The sequence below is a fragment of the Nerophis ophidion genome, linkage group LG14, assembly GCF_033978795.1.
Source record: "Nerophis ophidion isolate RoL-2023_Sa linkage group LG14, RoL_Noph_v1.0, whole genome shotgun sequence".
NCBI lineage: Eukaryota > Metazoa > Chordata > Actinopteri > Syngnathiformes > Syngnathidae > Nerophis > Nerophis ophidion.
In genome coordinates, this window is record NC_084624.1 from 9,293,344 (window position 1) to 9,320,376 (window position 27,033).

A 27,033-nucleotide genomic window follows, 5' to 3' on the forward strand; every position below is an offset into this window, starting at 1 on the left:
AGTCGGTTGAAAAATGTGGAAATGATGGAAGTTTGAAAAATACCCAATTCATTTTGAATGGCAAAAATGTCCAGGAAAACCTGCAATTCTGGGAAATCTGGGAATTTTTTCAAACTTGGAAAAAAGGTGTTTTGAATTTGCAGATTGGTGGAATGTGTTGAAGGTGGAATGGTTTGAATCGGTTGAAAAATGTGGAAATGGTGGAAGTTTGAAATATGGCCAAATTAATTTTGAATGGCAAAAATGTCACGGACAACCTGGAATTCTGGGAATTTTTTTTTAACTTCAAAAAAGGGTGCTTTGAATTTGAAGATTGGTGCAATGTGTTGAAGATGGAATGGTTTGAATTGGTGGAAAAATGCGGAAATGGCCAATTCATTTTGAAAGGAAAAATATCCTGGAAAACCTGGAATTTTGGGAAACCTGGGTTTTTTTAGGGACTTGGAAGAAAAATAGTTTTAATTCACAGATTGGTGGAATGTGTTGAAGGTGGATTGGTTCGAATCGGTTGAAAAATGTGGAAATGGCGGAAGTTTGAAAAATGTCCAATTCACTTTGAATGCGAAAAATGGCCAGGAAAACCTGGAATTCTGGGAATTTTTTTAAACTTGAAAACAGGGTAGTTTTAATTCACAGATTGGTGCAATGTGTTGAAGGTGGAATGGTTTGAATTGGTTAAAAAATGTGGAAATGGTGGAAGTTTGAAAAATGGCCAATTCATTTTGAATGGCAAAAATGTGCTGGACAACCTGGAATTCTGGGAATTTTTTTTTTAACTTCAAAAAAGGGTGCTTTGAATTTGAAGATTGGGGCAATGTGTTGAAGGTAGAATGGTTTGAATCGGTTGAAAAATGTGGAAATGATGGAAGTTTGAAAAATGGCCAATTCATTTTGAATGGGAAAAATGTCCCGGAAAACCTGGAATTCTGGGAATTTTTTATAAACTTGAAAAAAGGGTGCTTTGAATTCAGATTGGTGGAATGTGTTGAAGGTGGAATGGTTTGAATCGGTTGAAAAATGTGGAAATGATGGAAGTTTGAAAAATGGCCAATTCATTTTGAATGGGAAACATTTCCTGGAAAACCTGGAATTCTGGGAAATCTGGGAATATTTTTCAAACTTAAAAAAAAGGTAGTTTTAATTCACAGTTTGGTGGAATGTGTTGAAGGTGGAATGGTTTGAGTCGGTTGAAAAATGTGGAAATGATGGAAGTTTGAAAAATGGCCAATTCATTTTGAATGGGAAAAATGTCCCGGAAAACCTGGAATTCTGGGAATTTTTTATAAACTTGAAAAAAGGGAGCTTTGAATTCAGATTGGTAGAATGTGTTGAAGGTGGAATGGTTTGAATCGGCTGAAAAATGTGGAAATGATGGAAGTTTGAAAAATGGCCAATTATTTTAAATGGGAAAAATTTCCTGGAAAACCTGGAATTCTGGGAAATCTGGGAATATTTTTCAAACTTAAAAAAAAGGTAGTTTTAATTCACAGTTTGGTGGAATGGGCTGAAGGTGGAATGGTTTGAATTGGTGGAAAAATGTTGAAATGGTGGAAGTTTTAAAAATGGCCAATTAATTTTGAATGGGAAAAATGTCCCGGAAAACCTGGAATTCTGGGAATTTTTTATAAACTTGAAAAAAGGGTGCTTTGAATTCAGATTGGTGGAATGTGTTGGAAGGTGGAATGGTTTGAATCGGTTGAAAAATGTGGAAATGATGGAAGTTTGAAAAATGGCCAATTCATTTTGAATCGGAAACATTTCCTGGAAAACCTGGAATTCTGGGAATTTTTTTCAAACTTAAAAAAAGGTAGTTTTAATTCACAGTTTGGTGGAATGTGTTGAAGGTGGAATGGTTTGAGTCGGTTGAAAAATGTGGAAATGATGGAAGTTTGAAAAATGCCCAATTCATTTTGAATGGCAAAAATGTCCAGGAAAACCTGCAATTCTGGGAAATCTGGGAATTTTTTCAAACTTGGAAAAAAGGTGTTTTGAATTTGCAGATTGGTGGAATGTGTTGAAGGTGGAATGGTTTGAATCAGTTGAAAAATGTGGAAATGGTGGAAGTTTGAAATATGGCCAAATTAATTTTGAATGGCAAAAATGTCCCGTACAACCTGGAATTCTGGGAATTTTTTTTTAACTTCAAAAAAGGGTGCTTTGAATTTGAAGATTGGTGCAATGTGTTGAAGATGGAATGGTTTGAATTGGTGGAAAAATGTGGAAATGGCCAATTAATTCTGAAAGGAAAAATATCCTGGAAAACCTGGAATTTTGGGAAACCTGGGTTTTTTTAGGGACTTGGAAAAATAATAGTTTTAATTCACAGATTGGCGCAATGTGTTGAAGGTGGAATGGTTTGAATTGGTTAAAAAATGTGGAAATGGCGGAAGTTTGAAAAATGTCCAATTCACTTTGAATGCGAAAAATGGCCAGGAAAACCTGGAATTCTGGGAATTTTTTTTTTAACTTCAGAAAAGGGTGCTTTGAATTTGAAGATTGGGGCAATGTGTTGAAGGTAGAATGGTTTGAATCGGTTGAAAAATGTGGAAATGATGGAAGTTTGAAAAATGGCCAATTCATTTTGAATGGGAAAAATGTCCCGGAAAACCTGGAATTCTGGGAATTTTTTATAAACTTGAAAAAAGGGTGCTTTGAATTCAGATTGGTGGAATGTGTTGAAGGTGGAATGGTTTGAATCGGTTGAAAAATGTGGAAATGATGGAAGTTTGAAAAATGGCCAATTCATTTTAAATGGGAAAAATTTCCTGGAAAACCTGGAATTCTGGGAAATCTGGGAATATTTTTCAAACTTAAAAAAAAGGTAGTTTTAATTCACAGTTTGGTGGAATGGGTTGAAGGTGGAATGGTTTGAATTGGTGGAAAAATGTTGAAATGGTGGAAGTTTTAAAAATGGCCAATTCATTTTGAATGGGAAAAATGTCCCGGAAAACCTGGAATTCTGGGAATTTTTTATAAACTTGAAAAAAGGGTGCTTTGAATTCAGATTGGTGGAATGTGTTGGAAGGTGGAATGGTTTGAATCGGTTGAAAAATGTGGAAATGATGTAAGTTTGAAAAATGGCCAATTCATTTTGAATCGGAAACATTTCCTGGAAAACCTGGAATTCTGGGAATTTTTTTCAAACTTAAAAAAAAGGTAGTTTTAATTCACAGTTTGGTGGAATGTGTTGAAGGTAGAATGGTTTGAGTCGGTTGAAAAATGTGGAAATGATGGAAGTTTGAAAAATGGCCAATTAATTTTGAATGGGAAAAATTTCCTGGAAAACCTGGAATTCTGGGAAATCTGGGAATTTTTTTCAAACTTAAAAAAAAAGGTAGTTTTAATTCACAGTTTGGTGGAATGTGTTGAAGGTGGAATGGTTTGAGTCGGTTGAAAAATGTGGAAATGATGGAAGTTTGAAAAATGCCCAATTCATTTTGAGTGGCAAAAATGTCCCGGAAAACCTGCAATTCTGGGAAATCTAGGAATTTGTCAGTGGAAAGCCCGCGATTCCCGAATAGGCGGAACAGTTTGAAGTTGGAACTGTTTGAATCGGATGACAAATGTGGAAAGTAGAGCCTGCCAAAATCTGGAGAAGAAGAACAAAAAATAGATGAATTTTGGTGAAGAACAACCATATGTGTGACTGTTTTGGAGCATTCACACAATTGTACTATTTATAGTCACGGTGGAGAGTGTGTGCGTGTGTGTAAAGATTTGAGAAGCGCTGGGCTCAGTGAAAAGGTTAGGAAACTGGCAAAGGAAGAGGAAATATTCTCGCTTGTGACGCCCTCTGCTGGACACAAGGTCGACGTGAGTCAAGGACTGACATTTGGGAGTCATTGTAGCACGTCAACCACATCCAGCTGCGAGGATTTTTTTATTGATCCCTCATTTCAGCAAAATCTGGCATTACAGTTATTACAGCACGATTCACACAACTAGTTCCAGACGGGCAGTATTTACAAGAGTGGTGACACAGGGGGGAGGTCGCCTACAGCCGTGGCAAAACAACAGGAACACAAAAAGGGTTCCAAAGTGAAACCAGGTTTCTTGTGGTAACTTTTCAGCGTAGCCACGGAGCCGCGACAGGTGTTGACGGTGCCAGACAAACAGGAATATGGAAACGTTGACGTCTATATTTAGTTGTGTGGACAGGACAATTCGTCAAAAGCGCGGCCGTGGAAGGACCGGCTCGTGCTGGGAAATTCAAACGGGCGCTTATTGCTCCGTGAGAACAGTCTTCAAAAGGTTACATAACTGATATGAGAAGACAAACGAGCTACCCACCGATGACTGGAATGTCTGAACTCTCCTCCCCAGGACGCGTCTCGGGCTTGTAAAACTTCTTTAGAACGCGTAAAGAGTAAAATAAATAAGTTATAAATAAAAAAGAGTGTCTGCACTGCACACACACACTAAAGTCAATAGCAGATTGGACATTAAACGTGCCTTCCCTTCCAAAAATAACGCTCCAGTGCAAGTTGACGTTGCCGCTGGATCGCATGTCTTTGATTATGGAGAAGCACGGTTTGAACTCTGAACTCAAACCATCCAGTCTGCCAACAATGCAAACTAAGCACATTATAAATACTTTTATGTGTAGAGGTTCGTTCTGTGTTTCAAAAACGCGTACCGTATTTCCTTGAATTGCCGCCGGGGTGTTAATTGATTTAAAATCTCTTCTCACTCCGGCGCTTACCAAAGGCATGCGGTAAATTTAGGCCTGCGCTTAAAAATTTGAGTGTGATGTAGGGATACCATCATGAAAAGCACATTTAATAAAAAAAACGTTATTATGGTCTTACATTTACTTATAAATGTAGTCCATGCGCAGCTCCTTCTGATCAAAAGCATCGATAACTTGTTTATAGAAGTCTTCCTTATCTTTCTTCAGTTTTAAAAGTCTCTCTGTCTCGATGGAGATCTTCCTCTATTACCTCCTGCTTCGAATGAAAGTCCAGTTTAGAAAACGGTTTTATTTTATATATGTAATCCTCCATGTTAAAAGTGCAAGCGGGAGGAAAAAATGAACACATGCTGCTCACTCTTGCTGCTTGTTGTCACTTCTTCTGCAGCCGAGTAGTCGCAAGAAGGATCACTAGCGCCCTCTACCACCATGTAGCGGGAGTCATTTAATGACTCATATTTGACACACGCAGCTACGGTATATTAATAAAACAGAGCTGCTTACTGTTCTTTTTAGCATATTCAATAGCTTGGACCTTAAATCCTACTGAATAGCTCTTAATTTTCTTCCCTTTATGCGATTTCAAATGATAGAAATCAGCCTCCTCCATTTTGAAAATGATGACAGGTGAAGTGTCACTCGTGACGTGACGAGTTTGACCCGGCGGAAATTCTAGGTATATGCTAATTATTTTGCGAAAGGAGTTTGACCCGGCGGAATTTCTAGACATGCGCGAATAAAAATATTATTTTGCGAAAGGAGTTTGACCCGGCAGTAATTCTAGTCAGGCGCATACTATATACCTGGCGGAAATTCAAGGAAATACGGTAGCTCAAACATTTACACGCTCGTCTCGTTCCTAATAAAAACAGACTATGAAGCAGCACAGAGTGGATGCAGCGCCAGACTGGTTAGATTAGCAAAACATTTTAAATAAATAAATAAATGAAAAAAAGATGCTGTCCACCGCAGGCTCTTGTAAACACACGTTTTGAAGTTAAAAAGCTAGGAAGGCGTAAAACAATTTGACTAATATTTTGAAATGACCTTTTACTTCCCCCGTCAGGTTTAAAGCTCGATAAACGCGGGCGGACCGATGATGTCACCTGAACAAACACAATCCACACAACATTTGAAGTGAGAACGAAGGTAGAGTCGGTCCAAATACTCTTGACAATACCGGTCAAATCCCACACACGTTTTCTATGGGAGACTTCTGCAACTTCTTTCCCGTTTTTCTGCCGTTTAAATATCGTATTTTTTGTTTTTAAACCTATTGTAACTTTCACTGCAGGCGACAATATTCTGGAAAATGTCCCTTTGCGTTTCAATGCAGATGTCGACGGGTGTGGTTCGGACCTCATGAGCAAACAAGAAGGGTTGACGGAATGATGCTTAAATAACCCTTGTGCAAAAACGAGCATGACATGTTCTTTATGTGATATGATGGATCAGTATGAAGGTTTGTCGTGTGAAATGTGGTGTTTTGGATGGCAATGTTAGAATAGAATATAAAAGTATACACACTTTCCATTGACTCCCATTATAAATGCTGTTTTTAATGGACTCTAATCTTGGTATATTACTATGTTTTTCCCACAAAAAAACTAATTTCATTGTTTTGGTGTAATTGCGCCCCTTAGCTTAATATGAGCATAATTCTCAGAGTTTTGATGAGTGTAAATGAGTTAACCTGCCATTAAACTGCTGCAATGCAATGGAAATGACACCCGAAATGGCAGCTATCAATAAACTCAACCAAGTCCTGCCTGCTTTCCCTCCAATTCTAGCTCAGTAGACACTGTAAAAAATACATTTGGGTCTATTGTATCAAAATAAAAGTTGTCATGAATTATTGACTTATTTAAGGCAGTAATTTCCAATATATTCCAGTCTGCAACACATCTTTAGAAATATCTATTTTGCATTTTCCCATTGTAGAAAAATATTTTTTGGGGGGACAAATAGGCCACAGAAATGTAATATCAAATCTAAGATGTTTAAAAATGTAAAGCGTTGAAAGCTTAAAAAAAAAAAGTGTTTATGAGAGTGTCACTTTTGGATCATAAGAGTAAGTATGTAAAGCAGGGGTGTCAAATGTACGGCCCGCGAAAATTAACCTGAAATTGTTGAATGAAAGAAACAGCTGTTCTAGATGTGTCCACTGGAGGTCGCTATAGCAATTCTTTGTATCTTTGTAGATAATGCTACATATGTACAAAATAAACCACGTCAGTACATCAGTCGAGGAAAATGATCAAACTACATAAATAAAATACTGTAATTTGATTTTGATGTGATTTTTTTTATCTTGATAGATTGAAAATTAACTCCAATGAGTTGACTGATGAACATTACCACACAATTTATTCAGAAAATATAAATAGCGACAAATAAAGATAGAATAGTATTAACCGCAACATGTAAGTGTAAATAAACCCCAACAACATGACGATTTTAACATTTTCAAAATGTGCTTGTTCTAGTTTGAAACAAAAAAAATCAATCTGAAGTTGTCTTTATTTTTAAGTTATCGTGCCGTGATTTTAACAATCCGGCCCACTTGGGAGTAGATTTTTCTCCATGTGGCCCCCGTTTTAAAATGAAAATTGGCCAATTAATTTTGAATGGGAAAAATGTCCTGGAAAACCTGTATTTTTTTTTTTACTTGGAAAAAAGGGTCGTTTGAATTCGCAAATTGGTGGAATGTGTTGAATGTGGAATGGTTTGAATCGGTTGAAAAATGCGGGAGGAGTAGTCAACGGAAAAAAGGTTGGAAATAGGGCTTTGGAAAACCAGGAATCCTGAACATTTTTTCAACTTGGAAAAGGGTAGTTGGAATTCGCAGATTGATGTAGTGTGTTGAAGGTGGAATGGTTTGAATTGGTTGAAAAATGTGGAAATGGTGGAAGTTTGAAAAATGGCCAATTCATTTTGAATGGGAAAAATGTCCCGGAAAACCTGGAATTCTGGAAAATCCTGAATTTTTTTTTAACTTGGAAAAAGGGTAGTTTGAATTTGCAGATTGGTGGAATGTGTCAAAGGTGGAATGGTTTGAATAGGTTGATAAATGTGGGAGGATATGTCACCAGAAAAAAAGGGTTGAAATAGGGCTTTGGAAAACCAGGAATTCTGGAAAATCCTGGAGTTTTTTTGAACATGGAAAAAGGGTAGTTTGAATTCACAGATTGGTGGAAAGTGTCGAAGGTGGAATTGTTTGAATTGGTTGAAAAATGTGGAAATGGTGGAAGTTTGAAAAATGGCCAATTAATTATGAATGGGAAAAAATGGGCCGGAAAACCTGGATTTCTGGAAAATCCTGGAATTTTTTTGAACTTGGAAAAAGAATAGTTTGAATTCACAGATTGGTGGAATGTGTTGAAGGTGGAATGGTTTGAATAGATTGAAACATTTGGGAAGAGTAGTTGCCGGAAAAAAGGGTGGAAATAGGGCTTTGGAAAACCAGGAATTCTGGAAAATCCTGGAATTTTTCTTTCAAATTGGAAAAAGGGTAGCTTTAATTCACAGATTGGTGGAATGTGTTGAAGGTGGAATTGTTTGAATAGGTTGAAAAATTTGGGATGAGTAGTCGCCAGAAAAAAGGGTGGAAATACAGTTTTGGAAAACCAGGAATTCTGGAAAATCCTGGAATTTTTTTCAAATTGGAAAGAGGGTAGTTTGAATTCGCAGATTGGTGAAGTGTGTTGAAGGTGCAATGGTTTGAATCGGTTGAAAAATTTGGAAATGATGGAAGTTTGAAAATTGCCAATTCATTTTGAATGGGAAAAATGTCCCGGAAAACCTGAAATTCTGGAAAATCCTGGAATTTTTTGGAACTTGGAAAAAGGGTAGTTTGAATTCGCAGATTGTTGAAATGTGTCGAAGGTGGAATGGTTTGAATAGGTTGAAACATTTGGGAAGAGTAGTTGCCAGAAAAAAGGGTGGAAATAGGGCTTTGGAAAACCAGGAATTCTGGAAAATCCTGGAATTTTTTTCAAATTGGAAAAAGGGTAGTTTGAATTCACAGATTGGTGGAATGTGTTGAAGGTGGAATGGTTTGAATAGGTTGAAAAATGCGGGAGAGTAGTCGCCGGAAAAAAGGGTGGAAATAGAGCTTTGGAAAACCAGGAATTCTGGAAAATTCTGGAATTTTTTTCAAATTGGAAAAAGGGTAGTTTTAATTCGCAGATTGGTGGAATGTGTCGAAGGTGGAATTGTTTGAATCGGTAGAAAAATGTGATTATGATGGAAGTTTGAAAAATGGCCAATTCATTTTGAATGGGAAAAATGTCCCGGAAAACCTGGAATTCTGGAAAATCCTGAATTTTTTTTTAACTTGGAAAAAGGGTAGTTTGAATTCACAGATTGGTGGAATGTGTTGAAGGTGGAATGGTTTTAATCGGTTGAAACATTTGGGAAGAGTAGTTGCCAGAAAAAAGGGTGGAAATAGGGCTTTGGAAAACTAGGAATTCTGGAAAATCCTGGAAATATTTTCAACTTGAAAAAAGGGTCGTTTAAATTCGCAGATTGGTGGAGTGTTTCGAAGGTGCAATGGTTTGAATCGGTTGAAAAAATGTGGAAATGATGGAAGTTTGAAAATTGCCAATTCATTTTGAATGGGAAAAATGTCCCGGAAAACCTGAAATTCTGGAAAATCCTGGAATTTTTTGGAACTTGGAAAAAGGGTCGTTTGAATTCGCAGATTGTTGGAATGTGTCGAAGGTGGAATGGTTTGAATCGGTTGAAAAATGTGTAAATGGTGTAAGTTTGAAAAATGGTTGCACAAGGGCTAAAAGCATAGTTTGAATCCAGCACGCTGCATGCGTACTGTGCATGTGTACTGTACATGCGTACTGTACATGCGTACTGTACATGTGTACTGTACATGCGTACTATACATGTGTACTATACATGTGTACTGTACATGCAGCGGAACATGGGAATGTCTGCGTGTTAGAAGACGTGACTACATTGCCACCATTTAGAGCTCGCCTGTGATTTAATCTTTGGGACTACGAGGAGGATATAAGACGACAATCTCAGCAGCAGTCAGCGCCTGTGTTTGTGACACATGGATGTGTGCAGGTTTACATGACATCAACTGATAACATGACTTTAAAAAGTTATATGGACCTCAGGAGAACAAATGTAGTGTGTGTGTGTGATGCATTTAGCAAGCACAGTCCTGATGGGACCTCTGCGGCTGCTCGGTGAGCTGCGGCCCTTGTTTGGCTCCGGTGACGGTGGGGTCGCTGTTGTCCAGCGTGTCGGACATCCTCTCGCAGATGATGTCCACCAGCCTCTCGAAGGTCTGCTTCACGTTGATGTTGTCCTTGGCGCTCGCTTCAAAGTGCTCAAAGCCTGCCGGCCGAGAAAGGGGGCGACAGAGGGTGTACGGTTAGGTGAGACACAAGGCGGTTTGTCAGGATTCATACTTCCGATGTACGAAACCCCAAAAGCAGTGAAGGTGTCACGTTGTGTAAATGGTAAATAAAAGTAGAATACAATGATTTGCAAATCTACTATTGATTCTGCATTATATCCCTGATGTTGTGGCCAATATATGTACATACAGTAAATGCTCCGGGTATTGTCGCCATTCAATTAACAGCCAATTATTTTACAGTCGCCGAGTTCGAGCTCTCAGAGGCAAATAACTGTTTGAGTCTGGTATGTCACATCACTTCCACTAGATGGCAGTACTTCCACTTAAAGCAGGGGTCTCCAACACGTTGCTTACCTGTCACTGATTTTTTTAAATTCTACTTGCTTCAGCTCTTTCTAGTCTCATTTAGGAATTACACCTCTATTTAACGACAAATGACCACATAATAGCATACATAAAACTACTGCACTGTTTAAGTGAAGATCTGCTTACATGTTGCCAGTCGTATAATCAAAAAGCTAACCTCGCCTTTCATTTGTTTAAAGCAACTCACGTGGTGATAAAAGTTAAAGAGTCCTGATTTAAAGATCATGCGAGGTCAGCATTCAGCAGCTTTATTTACTTCTGCAGGCACTGCGCAACCAAGCTGTTGGTGTGAAACTAATGTGTGTAAAACTTGTCAGCTTTACTGGTGAATGATTATGATTACACCAACAATTACAATCTTTTTCTACACCCAATATACAATAGCATATATATACACACATACACTAGGGGTGTAACGGTACACAAACATTTCGGTTCGGTACGTACCTCGGTTCAGAGGTCACGGTTTGGTTAATTTTCGGTACAGTAAGAAAACAACAAAATGTACATTTTTTGGTTATTTAACAAATTTGCTAAATCTTACACCAAAAATATTTTTCTTAGTGGAATATTTGATGTGAAGTAATTGGAAACTTGGATAGGTCAATAATTCATAATAACATTGATTTTGATTCAATATTATGTTTTGAGCAATGACAATTTGAAAGAAAAAAAAAAAACAGCTTTGTTTTATTAGTCAACGTTGCAACTTTTTCTCAATTACATTTAGCCTTTAAGCTTTTTTATTTCACTTTTGTTTATGTTTTTGTTTATTTAAATAGTATTTTTAAAATGTGCCGTGGGCCTTTAAAACATTAGCTGTGGGCCGCAAATGGCCTCCGGGGCACACTTTTGAAACCTCTGCTATAGATAATAAAATCTCATAAATCTATGGGTAAAAAGCAGAGCCTGGCGACGCAAGCGCATTTATCATAACTCTCTCACTCTCTCTGCCTCTCCCTCACGAATGCTGCTGCACAAACAATTTTTTGTTTTCTTTTTAACCCCTTCTTAACCCCGAACATACATTGAAAATACACGCATCCCTAACTTAAAATGCCGGACATTTGAGGCATTTAAGAAACTCCACCCGGACAGCCCTGCAAAAGAGGACATATGCGGTGAAAAGAGGAGGTATGGTCAGTCTATCGTAGCCCAGTTGTTGCTAGCATGCCGTGTGTTTGTTTTTTTTGATTGATTGAAACTTTTATTAGTAGATTGCACAGTACAGTACATATTCCGTACAATTGACCACTATATGGTAACATCCCAATAAGTTTTTCAACTTGTTTAAGTCGGGGTCCACGTAAATCAATTCATGGTGCCTCGGTGTGCATTGTTTACACAACGTGCGGTGCGCTACTTAATATATCCGTGTGGAACTCGTTCGGTACCGAAACGGTTCAATAAAAATACACGTACCGTACACCCCTAATTTATATATATATATATATATATATATATATATATATATATATATATATATATATATATATATATATATATATATATATATATATATATATATATATATATATTATACGCGCACGCACACACACGTGTCTGCAAGTGTTTACAGAGACATAAAACAAGCGCACCTTGTTACATATGTCACACACTGTCGCGCGTGCAACGTCATACGCTCTCCTTGAGCAGTGAGGCATGTCGGTAAAGATAGCTGTGATGCTAGCGGAGGGGTGCGAGTGGTAATACGACAAAAAGAAGGTGCAATTCTGGTAACAAATGGCGAAAGAAGAATTAATTTCCAAGAAAAGCAGCAGGGGGTCCATCATCTGGCGGTGGTTTGGCTTGGAGCGGGAAGATGCTGAACAGACAACCGTATAATGTCAAGTATGCAGCAAAAGTGTTGCTACAAAAAAGTAGCATTACTGCTAATATGTAGCATCATTTGAAAAGTCCCCCGCGAGGGAATAGAGAGTGCTTGAAACTCCACGTCAACATCTCCGTTCGGTGCCACACCCACAAAATGCCCAAGCAACCATTTCCACATCAACACCTTATGAAAAAAATAATCAATAACAGAAGGAGATAACGTTTACAGGAACCTACCACATAGCGAAGGACATACGCTATTTGATTTCCTATTATGCAGCTCATTTTTATTTGACAGTTATTGAAATATCTTGTGTGACGTCATGCACAAAAGTGCACTTTATTTGTTTTAAACTATTGTAGTGGCATTCTGTACAAAAAGTGCACTTTAATTTTGTGTTTTTTCGATAACTTAGTGACATCATGCACAAAAGTGCACTCATAGCTTGTTTTAAAATTTCTCTGACAATCTTGCACTTCCTGTTTTGGAAATGACATGAATGTTTGTGCCACTGCTTAATAACTGTTTAATAAATACACTTTTAGTTGTGATTTCCCTCTCTGCATGAAAGTTTAAAAGTAGCATATATTAATGCAGTATGAAGAAGAATGTTTTAATGTAGACACATAGAATCATCATACTGCTGTGATTATATGCATCAAGTGTTCATTCAAGGCTAAGGCAAAATATGGAGATATATATGGTGTATCGTGACATGGCCTAAAAATAAAATTAATAAAAGGCCATAACGCCCAGCCCCACAGCAATCCCAATACAAAACAAACTAAAATATTTCATGCACAATATCTACTCAAATAGATTTGACAAAGTTTCGTGATGAAGCTTGCTACTTTTCTAGAACCCTGTCAGTCGCTTCAAACGCTCGACAGGAAACAACAACTTGAGTACTCGCTCGGTGCAGAACATCCACACTTTGTTGTCAAGTCGTCGTCGTTAAAAGTCATATTTTCTCAATTCTAATTTTTTTTTCCAGGGGTGAGTGAATAGTCTTCTTCTACTGACCCCATTGCTGCTTTACTGTGACACATATGCCTCGTTGTTGCCCCTTCGGGGTGGCGTGGGTACTGCATACATGAGCAACCCTAGTTTAAATACCGTATTTCATTGATTTGCCGCCAGGACGCTAATTAATCTAATACCTCTTCTCACTCCGGCATTTACCAAAGGCATGCGGCAAAGGCAAGCATGCGCTAATTATTTTAAAACCTCTTCTCACTCCAGCATTTACCAAAGGCATGCGGTAAATTTAGGCCTGCGCTTATACATTTGAGTGTGATGTAAGGATACAATCATGAAAAGCACATTTAATAAAAAAACGTTACTACGGTCTTACATTTACTTATAAATGAAGTCCATGCACAGCTCCTTCTGATCAAAAGCATCGATAACTTGTTTATAGAAGTCTTCCTTATCTTTCTTCAGTTTTAAAAGTGTCTCTGTCTCGATGGAGGTCTTCCTTTATTACCTCCTGCTTCGATTGAAAGTCCAGTTTAGAAAACGGTTTTATTTTAGATATGTAATCCTCCATGTTAAAAGTGCAAGCGAGAGGAAAAAATAAACCCACTTGTTGTCACTTCTTCTGCAGCCGAGTAGTCGCAAGAAGGATCACTAGCGCCCTCTACAACCAGGAGGCGGGAGTCATTTAATGACTCATATTTGACACACGCGGCTACGGTATATTAATAAAACATGGCTGCTCACTGTTCTATTTAGCATATTCAAAAGCTTGGACCTTAAATCCTACTGAATAGCTCTTAATCTACTTCCCTTTATGCGATTTCAAATGATTGAAATCAGCCTCCTCCATTTTGAAAGTGATGACAGGTGAAGTGTCACTCTTGACGTGACGAGTTTGACCCTGCGGAAATTGTAGGCATATGCTAATTATTTTGCGAAACAAGTTTGACCCGGCGGAAATTGTAAACATGCGCTAATAAAAATAATATTTTGCGAAATTAGTTTGACCCGGCGTTAATCCTGAGCCGGTGGTAATGCTAAGCATGCGCTAATTATTTTGCGAAACGAGTTTGACCCGGCAGTAATTCTAGGCAGGTGCATACTATATACCCGGCGGCAATTCAAGGAAATACGGTAGTTTCATCTAACCTATTTTACGTTAAAGTACCACTGATAGTCACACACACACACTAGGTGTGGTAAAATTACCTTTTGCATTCGACCCATCCCCTTTGGGTGATGTTCGGATCTGGCCTGCGGTCCGCTTTTTGAATATCTCTGCTTTATTGTATTGTTTTTCTGCCTCTCCCAAAAGACCAGGCGGTGGCTGTGTTGCTCTATTAACACCAGGCTGTAAGATGCAAACAAGCAATGACAAGTCCACTTACCGAGCTGCTCTGACAGCTGCCGGCCTCTCTCTGTAGCCACCACACGTTCGTCCTCCATGTCGCACTTGTTGCCCACCAGCAGCACTTGAGCATTGTCCCACGAGTAAGTCTTGATCTGGGTGGACCTGTGGACATGTGCACACACACACACACTGAATTTTGGACACATCGAGACTGGAAAGTTTTAAAGGGGGAACTGCACTTTTGGGGAATTTTGCCTATGGTTCACAATCATTATGAAATGCATTCTAAATAATAAATAAATGCGATCAAAAGTTCGCTTACAATGGGGCCTATACAGTTCTTAAAACAACATTATCAATAGGTGAATGTTCCATTGTAGTCAGAGAAAAGTTGCATGATTTCCTGAGTCTAATTACACGGGTGAAACTCATAGAATTAGAATATGGCGTACAAGTCAATTTATGTCAGCAATTAACTTCCAATGTAAAACTAATTTGTGACAATAAATGCAGCCCTTTATTGTTATAATTCTGATCACCATGGCTTACAGTTGTTAAAACCTTACATTTTCTGAGATTTTCAATTCAAGCTTTTCTTTCATCATAAATTAGAGATGTCCGATAATGGCTTTTTTTGCCGATATCCAATATTGTCCAACTCTTCATTACTGATTCCGATATCAACCGATACCGATATATATATGGGCGGTATAGCTCGGTTGGTAGAGTGGCCGTGCCAGCAACTTGAGGGTTGCAGGTTCGATTCCCGCTTCTGCCATCGTAGTCACTGCCGTTGTGTCCTTGAGCAAGACACTTTACCCACCTGCTCCCAGTGCTTCCCACAGTGGTTTAAATGTAACTTAGATATTGGGTTTCACTATGTAAAGCGCTGTGAGTCACTGGAGAAAAGCGCTATATAAATATAATTCACTTCACTATACAGTCATGGTATGAACATATTGTTATGCCTAATATTGTTGTGATGCCCCACTGGATGCATTAAACAATGTAACAAAGTTTTCAAGTTATGGGAAAAATATGCCAACATGGCACTGCCATATTTATTATTGAAGTCACAAAGTGCATTATTTTTTGTAACATGCCTCAAAACAGCAGCTTGAAATTTGGGACGTGCTCTTCCTGAGAGAGCATGAGGAGGTTGAGGCGGGCGGGGTTGGGGGGTAGGAGGTAATGGGGGGATGTATATTGTAGCGTCCCGGAAGAGTTAGTGCTGCAAGGGGTTCTGGGTGTTTGTCCTGTTGTGTTTATTTGGTGTTACGGTGCGGATGTTCTCTCTAAATGTTTTTGTCATTCTTGTTTGGTGTGGGTTCACAGTGTGGCGCATATTTGTAACAGTGTTAAAGTTGTTTATACAGCCACCCTCAGTGTAAACCTGTGTGGCTGTTGACCAAATATGCCTTGCATTCACTTGTGTGTGTGTGAAAAGTTGTAGATATTATGTGATTGGGCCGGCACGCAAAAACAGTCCCTTTAAGGTTTATTGGCGCTCTGTACTTCTCCCTACGTCCTGCGTTTGGAAAAAGTCATACATTTAACTTTTTGAAACAGATACTGATCATTTAAAAACCAATACCGATAATTTCCAATATTGTATTTTAAAGCATTTATCGCCCGATAATATCGGCAGTCCAATATTATCTGACATATCTACAATAAATGGTTTGACATATCTCACTTTGCATGTAATAAGTTAATATCTCAGGTTCCATGCTTGTGCTTGTGGGGCGGTATAGCTTGGTCGGTAGAGTGGCCGTGCCAGCAACTCGAGGGTTCCAGGTTCAAGCCCCTCTTCCGCCATCCAAGTCACTACCGTTGTTTTCTTGGGCAAGACACTTTACCCACCTGCTCCCAGTGCCACCCACTCTGGTTTGAATGTAACTTAGATATTGGATTTCACTATGTAAAAGCGCTTTGAGTCACTAGAGAAAAGCGCTATATAAATATAATTCACTTCACTTGCGTAATTTGCAAATGATTTAATTATACAGTAGATTATTAATTTATTTTATCTAATTATAAAAAAGTTATTTGCGTTCTTCTATACTATGTATGTGCTTCTTGAGACCTTACTGTAGGCTTTGTGGGGTCATGTTGTTGAGGCTTGTGCAGCCCTTTGAGACATTTGTGATTAAGGGCTAAATAAGTAAACTCTGATTGATTGATGTTACCTCTAAACTAGCGGTGGGCGATATATGGATATATCGCGGGTTTGTCTCTGTGCGATATAGAAAATGACTATATGGTGATATTGGAGTATACGTTCTCACGCAGTTGCTTTTAGCTGCGGGCATTACATTACAGGTTCTCCTCACTCTTTCTTGTCTCTCCTTCTCACAGAGACATAAAACAAGCGCACCTTCTTACATACGTCACATACTTGGTCGTACACCTTCGCGGAGCAGAGAGGTAGCAGCATGGGTAACATTAGCTGTGGTGCGAGTGGTAATACGAAACAAAGAAGGTGCGAATCTGGTAACAAATGAAGGAAAAATTAATTCCCAAGAAAAACAGCAGGGGGTAAATCGTCTGGCAGTGGTTTGGCTTCGAGCGGGAATATGTTGAACAGACAACCATATTTCGTCAAGTGTGGGGCAAAAGCGTTGCTTCAAAAAGTATCATTACTGCTAATATGTAGCATCATTTGAAAAGTCACCTGCTTAAGAATGAAGAGTGCTTGAAACTCCAACAAAATGCCCAAGCAACTATTTCCAGATCAACACCGTATGAAAAAAATAGTAAACAGGAACAGGAACCTACCACATAGCGAAGGACATACACTATTTGATTTCCTATTATGCAGCTCATTTTTATTTGACAGTTATCTTGTGTGACATCATGCACAAAAGTGCACTATATTGGTTTTAACTATTGTAGTGGTGTTCTGTACAAAAAGTGCACTTTAATTTAGTGTAGTTTTGATATGTCATCTCAGTGACATCATGCACAAAAGTGCACTCATAGCTTGTTTTAAAATGTCTCTGACAATCTTGCACTTTCTGTTTTGGAAATGACATGAATGTTTGTGCCACTGCTTAATAACTGTTTAATAAATACACTTTTAGTTGTGTTTTCCCTCTTTGCATGCAAGTTTAAAAGTAGCATATATTAATGCAGTATGAAGAAGAATGTTTTAATGTAGACACATAGAATCATCATACTGCTGTGATTATATGCATCATTCAAGGTTCATTCAAGGCTAAGGCAAAATATGAAGATATACTGTATATGGTGTATCGTAACATGGCCCAAAAATATTGAGTTATTTAAAAAAAGGCCATATCACCCAGCCCTACTATAAGCTAAGCAAAATTGATGCTAATCCATCCTTTTTTCTTTTTTTTCCATCCATCCATCCATCCATCATCTTCCGCTTATCCGAGGTCGGGTCGCGGGGGCAGCAGCCTAAGCAGGGAAGCCCAGACTTCCCTATCTCCAGCCACTTCGTCTAGCTCTTCCCGGGGGATCCCGAGGCGTTCCCAGGCCAGCCGGGAGACATAGTCTTTCCAACGTGTCCTGGGTCTTCCCCGTGGCCTCCTACCAGCTGGACGTGCCCTAAGCACATCCGTAGGGAGGCGTTCGGGTGGCATCCTGACCAGATGCCCGAACCACCTCATCTGGCTCCTCTCGATGTGGAGGAGCAGCGGCTTTACGTTGAGCTCCTCCCGGATGGCAGAGCTTCTCACCCTATCTCTAAGGGAGAGCCCCGCCACCCGGCGGAGGAAACTCATTTCAGCCGCTTGTACCCGTGATCTTATCCTTTCGGTCATGACCCAAAGCTCATGACCATAGGTGAGGATGGGAACGTAGATCGACCGGTAAATTGAGAGCTTTGCCTTCCGGCTCAGCTCCTTCTTCACCACAACGGATCGATACAACGTCCGCATTACTGAAGACGCCGCACCGATCCGCCTGTCGATCTCACGATCCACTCTTCCCCCACTCGTGAACAAGACTCCTAGGTACTTGAACTCCTCCACTTGGGGCAGGGTCTCCTCCCCAACCCGGAGATGGCACTCCACCCTTTTCCGGGCGAGAACCATGGACTCGGACTTGGAGGTGCTGATTCTCATTCCGGTCGCTTCACACTCGGCTGCGAACCGATCCAGCGAGAACTGAAGATCCCGGCCAGATGAAGCCATCAGGACTACATCATCTGCAAAAAGCAGAGACCTAATCCCGTGGCCACCAAACCGGAACCCCTCAACGCCTTGACTGCGCCTAGAAATTCTGTCCATAAAAGTTATGAACAGAATCGGTGACAAAGGACAGCCTTGGCGGAGTCCAACCTTCACTGGAAACGTGTCCGACTTACTGCCAGCAATGCGGACCAAGCTCTGACACTGATCATACAGGGAGCGGACTGCCACAATAAGACATTCCGATACCCCATACTCTCTGAGCACTCCCCACAGGACTTCCCGAGGGACACGGTCGAATGCCTTCTCCAAGTCCACAAAGCACATGTAGACTGGTTGGGCAAACTCCCATGCACCCTCAAGAACCCTGCCGAGAGTATAGAGCTGGTCCACAGTTCCACGACCAGGACGAAAACCACACTGTTCCTCCTGAATCCGAGGTTCGACTATCCGGCGAAGCCTCCTCTCCAGTACACCTGAATAAACCTTACCGGGAAGGCTGAGGAGTGTGATCCCACGATAGTTGGAACACACCCTCCGGTCCCCCTTCTTAAAGAGAGGGACCACCACCCCGGTCTGCCAATCCAGAGGTACCGCCCCCGATGTCCACGCGATGCTGCAGAGTCTTGTCAACCAAGACAGCCCCACAGCATCCAGAGCCTTAAGGAACTCCGGGCGGATCTCATCCACCCCCGGGGCCTTGCCGCCGAGGAGCTTTTTAACTACCTCAGCGACCTCAGCCCCAGAAATAGGAGAGTCCACTACAGATTCCCCAGGCACCGCTTCCTCAAAGAAAGACGTGTTGGTGGGATTGAGGAGGTCTTCGAAGTATTCCCTCCACCGATCCACAACATCCGCAGTCGAAGTCAGCAGAACACCATCCGCACCATACACGGTGTTGATAGTGCACTGCTTCCCCTTCCTGAGGCGCCGTATGGTGGTCCAGAATCGCTTCGAAGCCGTCCGGAAGTCGTTTTCCATGGCTTCCCCGAACTCTTCCCATGTCCGAGTTTTTGCCTCCGCGACCGCTAAAGCTGCACACCGCTTGGCCCGTCGGTACCCGTCCACTGCCTCCGGAGTCCTATGAGCCAAAAGAACCCGATAGGACTCCTTCTTCAGCTTGACGGCATCCCTCACTGCTGGTGTCCACCAACGGGTTCTGGGATTACCGCCACGACAGGCACCAACAACCTTGCGGCCACAGCTCCAATCAGCCGCCTCGACAATAGAGGTTCGGAACATGGTCCACTCGGACTCAATGTCCCGCACCTCCCTCGTGACATGTTCAAAGTTCTCCCGGAGGTGTGAATTGAAACTCTCTCTGACAGGAGACTCTGCCAGACGTTCCCAGCAGACCCTCACAATGCGCTTGGGCCTGCCAGGTCTGTCCGGCATCCTCCCCCACCATCGCAGCCAACTCACCACCAGGTGGTGATCGGTAGAAAGCTCCGCCCCTCTCTTCACCCGAGTGTCCAAAACATAAGGCCGCAAATCCGATGACACAACTACAAAGTCGATCATGGAACTGCGGCCTAGGGTGTCCTGGTGCCAAGTGCACATATGGACACCCTTATGTTTGAACATGGTGTTTGTTATCGACAAACTGTGACGAGCACAAAAATCCAATAACAAAACACCACTCGGGTTTAGATCCGGGCGACCATTCTTCCCAATCACGCCTCTCCAGGTTTCACTGTTGTTGCCAACATGAGCGTTGAAGTCTCCCAGTAGGACAAGGGAATCACCCGGAGGAGCACTTTCCAGTACTCCCTCGAGTGTACCCAAAAAGGGTGGGTATTCTGAACTGCTGTTTGGTGCGTAAGCACAAACAACAGTCAGGACCCGTCCCCCCACCCGAAGGCGAAGGGAAGCTACCCTCTCGTCCACTGGGTTGAACTCAAACGTACAGGCTTTGAGCCGGGGGGCAACCAGAATTGCCACCCCAGCCCGTCGCCTCTCACTGCCGGCAACGCCAGAGTGGAAGAGGGTCCAGTCCCTCTCGAGAGAACTGGTTCCAGAGCCCTTGCTGTGCGTCGAGGTGAGTCCGACTATATCCAGCCGGAACTTCTCTACCTCGCGCACTAGCTCAGGCTCCTTCCCCCCCAGTGAGGTGACGTTCCACGTCCCAAGAGCTAGCTTCTGTAGCCGAGGATCGGACCGCCAAGTGCCCTGCCTTCGGCTGCCGCCCAGCTCACAATGCACCCGACCTCTATGGCCCCTCCTATGAGTGGTGAGCCCATTGGAGGGATGACCCACGTTGCCTCTTCGGGCTGTTCCCCATGGGAACAGGCCCGACCACCAGGCGCTCGCCATCGTGCCCCAACTCCGGGCCTGGCTCCAGAGCGGGGCCCCGGTGACCCACGTCCGGGCGAGGGAAATCTGGGTTCATTTCGTTGTAATTCCATAGAAGTCTTTGAGCTGCTCTTTGTCTGATCACTCACCTAGGACCTGTTTGTCTTGGGAGACCCTACCAGGGGGCATGAAAACCCCCAGACAACATAGCTCCTAGGATCATTGGGACACGCAAACTCCTCTACCACGGTAAGGTAGCAGCTCAGAGAGGAGCCTTTTTTTTCCCTCACCCCAAAAAAAAAATCGATAAAAGAACTACTAAGGAACCGAATTGTTAAGCCGAATCAAAAGTGGAATCGGAACTGGAAAAATCTTTTCAATTCCCATCCTAACTGTGCTTCTGGCTGGATGCCAAACTACATTTTCTTACCTTGTACTTGTGCATGCTTAAAGGCCTACTGAAATGAGATTTTCATATTTAAACGGGGATAGCAGGTCCATTCTATGTGTCATACTTGATCATTTCGCGATATTGCCATATTTTTGCTGAAAAGATTTAGTAGAGATAAAGTTCGCAACTTTTGGTGCTGATGAAAAAGCCTTGCCTTTACATCGCAGACGATGACATCACAAGTGTGAGGGCTCCTCACGTCCTCACATTGTTTTTAATGGGAGCCTCCAGCAGCAAGAGCTGTTTGGACCGAGAGAGCGACAATTTCCCCATTAATTTGAGCAAGGATAAAAGATTTGTGGATGATGATATTGATAGCGAAGGACTAGAAAAAAATATAAGTAAAATAAAGGCGATTACATTGGGACAGATTCAGATGTTTTTAGACACATTTACTAGGATCATTCTGGGAAGTCCCTTATCGTTTTATTGTGTTGCTAGTGTTTTAGTGAGTTAAATAGTACCTGATAGTCGGAGGGGTGTGTCCACGGGTGTCTTGAGGCCAGTGTCTGAGGGAAGTCACGGCAGATACAAGGACGGCGCAAACTCCAGAGATCTCCGGTAAGAGGCGACTTTTTAACACAATTTTCTCACTGAAACCTGCCGGTTGACAAGCGGTCGGGATCCATGTTGGCTTGACCGCTCTGATCCATAGTAAAGCTTCACCTCCGGGAATTTTAAACAAGGAATCACCGTGTGTTTGTGTTGCTAAAGGCTAAAGCTTCCCAACTCCATCTTTCTACTTTGACTTCTCCATTAATTGAAGAAATTGCAAAAGATTCAGCAACACAGATGTCCAGAATACTGTTTAATTGACGACTTTTAGCCGCAAACGGTGCTGCGCTAATATTTCCTGACAGTCCGTGACGTCACGCGCATGCGTTATCATTCCGCGACGTTTTCAACAATAAACTCCGCGGGAAATTTAAAATTGCAGTTTAGTAAACTAAACCGGCCGTATTGGCATGTGTTGCAATGTTAATATTTCATCATTGATATATAAACCATCAGACTGTGTGGTCGCTAGTAGTGGCTTTCAGTAGGCCTTAAAAGGGGAACATTATCACAATTTCAAAAGGGTTAAAAACAATAAAAATCAGTTCCCAGTGGCTTGTTGTATTTTTTGAAGTTTTTTTCAAAATTTTACCGGTCTCGGAATATCCCTAAATAAAGCTTTAAAGTGCCTTATTTTCGCTCTCTGAGAAGACACTGTCCATTTCCCTGTGACGTCACACAGTGCTGCCAATGTAAACAAACAATGGGAATAGCACAGCAAGATATAGCGACATTAGCTTGGATTCAAACTCGGATTTCAGCGACTTAAGCGATTCAACAGATTACGCATGTATTGAAACGGATGGTTGGAGTATGAAAGTATTGAAGAAGAAACTGAAGCTATTGACGCTATTCATAGCCATAGCATGGCCGAATAGCTGCGTTAGCATCGCCGGTAAAATGTGCGGACCAAACGATCAGGACTTTCGCATCTTTTGACACTGGAGCAACTTAAATCCGTCGATTGGTAAGTGTTTGTTTCGCATTAAATGTGGGTGGAAGGAAACGTAATATAGTTGCAAATGCATCTACAGGTTATCCATACATCTCTGTGCCATGTCTGCTTTAGCACCGCCGGTAAATAGCATGTTAGCATCGATTAGCTGGCAGTCAACATCAACAAAACTCACCTTTGTGATTTCGTTGACTATCGTTGCAAATGCATCTGCAGGTTATCCATACATTTCTGTGCCATGTCTGCCTTAGCATCGCCGATCAAATGTGGAGACAGTCTGGCACATTCAAAGGGGGTCTGGCGGCAGACACTTTGGCATCTTCGGGCCAGTGGTGCAACTTGAATCCCTCCCTGTTAGTGTTGTTACACCCTCCGACAACACACCGACGAGGCAAGATGTCTCCAAGGTTCCAAAAAATAGTCAAAAAAACGGAAAATAACAGAGCTGAGACCCGGTGTTTGTTATGTGTTGAAAATGAAAATGGTGGGTGTGTTACCTCGGCGACGTCACATTCTGACGTCATCGCCTCCAGCGCGATAAACAGAAAGGCGTTTAATTCGCCAAAATTCACCCATTTAGAGTTCGGAAATCGGTTAAATATATACATGGTCTTTTTTCTGCACCATCAAGGTATATATTGACGCTTACATAGGTCTGCTGATAATGTTCCCCTTTAATGACAAAACATTAGAATCTCATGCATTTCCCTTCAATTTTAATGCAAGCCGTGTGAAAACGGCGACTGCACCCTGTTGACTCAACACTTAAAATAATAAAAGGTTATCATTTGTTTAAAATGTAACCCTTTGAGATGCATAACAAGAGCTGTACCGCAAATAAGGAAGGTGTCCAAAATAGTAGAAGCAGAAAGAGGGTATGATGCACGACAGTTCTAGATGACTGCATGTGGACCAAGTTGACAAAGCGACCAGACAGGTTCTCAACGGAGTACTCAAACATTAACCAACTTACTCTGGCTTAGTATTTGACTTTGACGAGAGTATTTACATAGTAACATCAGACTTGCCACCAGCAATCAAGCATTAGATTACTGAAGTAAAGTGGGTTGTGTGAGTGCCGGTGGCTACAACGTAGAGAGGTGGTGTTGAGAAACAGAAGGGAAGAAAAAACATGTTGTGCAATGCTCTCCGATTAGGTGTCGCCATACCAGTCTTGCACAGCGTTAAAGGACTCCTCATTGGTGATGTCATACATGAGGATGAAGCCCATGGCTCCTCTGTAATAAGCTGTGGTGATGGTCCTGTAGCGCTCCTGGCCAGCTGTGTCCTGCAAACAACACAAGCAAATAAATGTTTTTTGTTTTTTCCCCAACAGCACACAGGAGGAAGACCAGTTCTTTGTGACTATGTCATGGCACACACAAGGAACATACAGTTTAAATAAAAAATGTAATCTCTCTTGCTGAAGAACACTTCAAGAGGAACTTATCAAGGAGCTGTTTGTAATATAAGAACCATCCATCCATCCATCCATTTTCTACCGCTTATCGCTTTAGGCGTAGCGGGGGACGCTGGAGCCTATCTCAGTTGTATTTGGGCGGAAGGCGGGGTACACCCTGGACCATACTTGCCAACCGTAAGACCTCCGATTTCGGGGAGCGGAGGGAGGGCGTGGTTAAGGCGGTTTAGCTCGGTTAGTAGAGTGGCTGTGGTAGCAACTTGAGGGTTGCAGGTTCGATTCCCGCTTCTGCCAACCTAGTCACTGCCATTGTGTCCTTGGGCAAGACACTTTACCCACCTGCTTCCAGTGCCACCCACACTGGTTTGAATGTAACTTAGATATTGGGTTTCACTATGTAAAGCGTTTTGAGTCACTTGAGAAAAAGCGCTATATAAATATAATTCACTTCACTTAAGAGGGGAGGAGTATATTTACAGCTAGAATTCACCAAGTAAAATATTTCATATATATATATATTTATATATATATATATATATATATATATATATATATATATTAGGGGTGTGGGAAAAAATAGATTCGAATCGAATCGTTTATGTTGTGCGATTCTGAATCGATTCTCTTTTTTTTTTTTTAAATCTAATTTTTTTTTAATTATTATTATTTTTTAATCAATCCAACAAACCACTACACAGCAATACCATAACAATGCAATCCAATTCCAAAAGCAAACCTGACCCAGCAACACTCAGAACTGCAATAAACAGAGCAATTGAGAGGAGACACAAACACGACACAGAACAAACCAAAAGTAATGATATAAAAATGAATATTATCAACAAAAGTATCAATAATAATTATAATTTCAGCATAGCAGTGATTAAAAATCCCTCATTGACATTATCATTAGACATTTATAAAAATAATAAAAAAGAACAATAGTGTCACAGTGGCTTACACTTGCATCGCATCTCATAAGCTTGACAACACACTGTGTCCAATGTTTTCACAAATATAAAATAAGTCATATTTTTGGTTTGTTTAATAGTTAAAACAAATTTACATTATTGCAATCAGTTGATAAAACATTGTCCTTTACAATTATAAAAGCTTTTGGAAAAAAAAATCTACTACTCTGCTGGCATGTCAGCAGACTGGGGTAGATCCTGCTGAAATCCTATGTATTCAATGAATACAAAATCGTTATGAATCGGAAAAATATCGTTTTTGAATCGAGAATTGAATCGAATCGAAAAAAAGCGATATATTATCGAATCGTGACCCCAAAAATGGATATTGAATCGAATCGTGGGACACCCAAAGATTCACAGCCCTAATATATATATATATATATATATATATATATATATATATATATATATATAAATACTTGAATTTCAGTGTTTATGTACACATATACACACCACACTCATCTACTCATTGTTGAGTTAAGGGTTGAATTGTCCATCCTTTTTCTATTCTCTGTCACTATTTTTCTAACCATGCTGAACACCCTCTCTGATGATGCATTGCTGTGTGGCACACACAAAAGTGCTTTCATCAAATGCACTAGAGTCTGGAATCTTCCATCTCTCCCTAGCAAGGCCCAAAACCGGTCAATCTTTGCTTCCTCAGGAAGATCTTCAGTGCCAAGCACTTGGTAGTCCATTACTTCTTCCCAGAGGCTATCCAGGTCCAATTGCAGCTGCGGCTTGGAACTTACAAGGGTATTTCTTCATCTTACTCGTCGTCGTCATCATCGCCATGGCTGTATCTTCCTCGTTCTTATGCTTCGTTTCCTCGTTGTGTGCGCAGTTGTGCACTGCACTCTCTAACAGCCGTTAATGTTATTGTTACATATGCATGTACAGTAGATGCCTAATAATGTCATGTTTAAGAGTGTCACTACATTGCCGTTTACGCCAGACGAACTGCTTTACGGTAGACGAAAACGTGACTGCTGTTGTTGTGTGTTGTTACCGCGCTGGGAGGACGTTAATGAAACTGCCTAACAATAAACCCACATAAGAAACCAAGAACTCGCCCTTGATCACTCCACAGTTATAACGTCATTGGGCAGACACGCTGTTTATATTGTGGGAAAGCGGACGTGAAAACAGGCTGTCGACAGGTCACTCAGGTCCACATGGAGCTGGAGGGCGGCGTGGCCTGAATTTCGGGAGAAAATTTGTCCCGGGAGGTCTTCGGGAGAGGCGCTGAATTTCGGGAGTCTCCCGCAAAATCCGGGAGGTTTGTCAAGTATCCCCTAGACAAGTCGCCACCTCATCGCAGAACCAACACGGACAGACAGACAACATTCACACACTCGGGCCAATTTAGTGTTGCCATTTAATCTATCTCCAGGTTGTGCTAAATAATATTAACTTATCACTTTCCTCTGGCACTGTTCCCCTTGCATTCAAAAAAGTGCTATTCATCCTAGGGCTGGGCGATATATCGATATATACGATATATCGCAGGTTTGTCTCTGTGCGATATAGAAAATGACTGTATCTTAATATTCAATATGTTCTCACACCGTTGCTTTAAGCTGCGGGCATTACATTACTGGCGTGTCTCACTCCTTCTCACAGA

General features: G+C 41.2%; 1 protein-coding gene across 1 annotated transcript in view; it reads right to left on the reverse strand.

Annotated features, from left to right (window-relative positions):
- Positions 1 to 3,774: 3,774 nt before the first annotated feature.
- LOC133568086 (ras-related protein Rab-3A-like) overlaps positions 3,775 to 27,033 on the reverse strand; it is a 44,939-nt gene continuing 21,680 nt past the window's right edge. The window contains exons 3-5 of the mRNA XM_061919797.1: positions 24,185 to 24,303; positions 14,643 to 14,767; positions 3,775 to 10,051 (exon numbers count right to left, since the gene is read on the reverse strand). Coding sequence (XP_061775781.1) covers positions 9,861 to 10,051; positions 14,643 to 14,767; positions 24,185 to 24,303 — 435 coding nt within the window. The 3' untranslated portion in view covers positions 3,775 to 9,860. The remainder of the gene's footprint in view (positions 10,052 to 14,642; positions 14,768 to 24,184; positions 24,304 to 27,033) is intronic.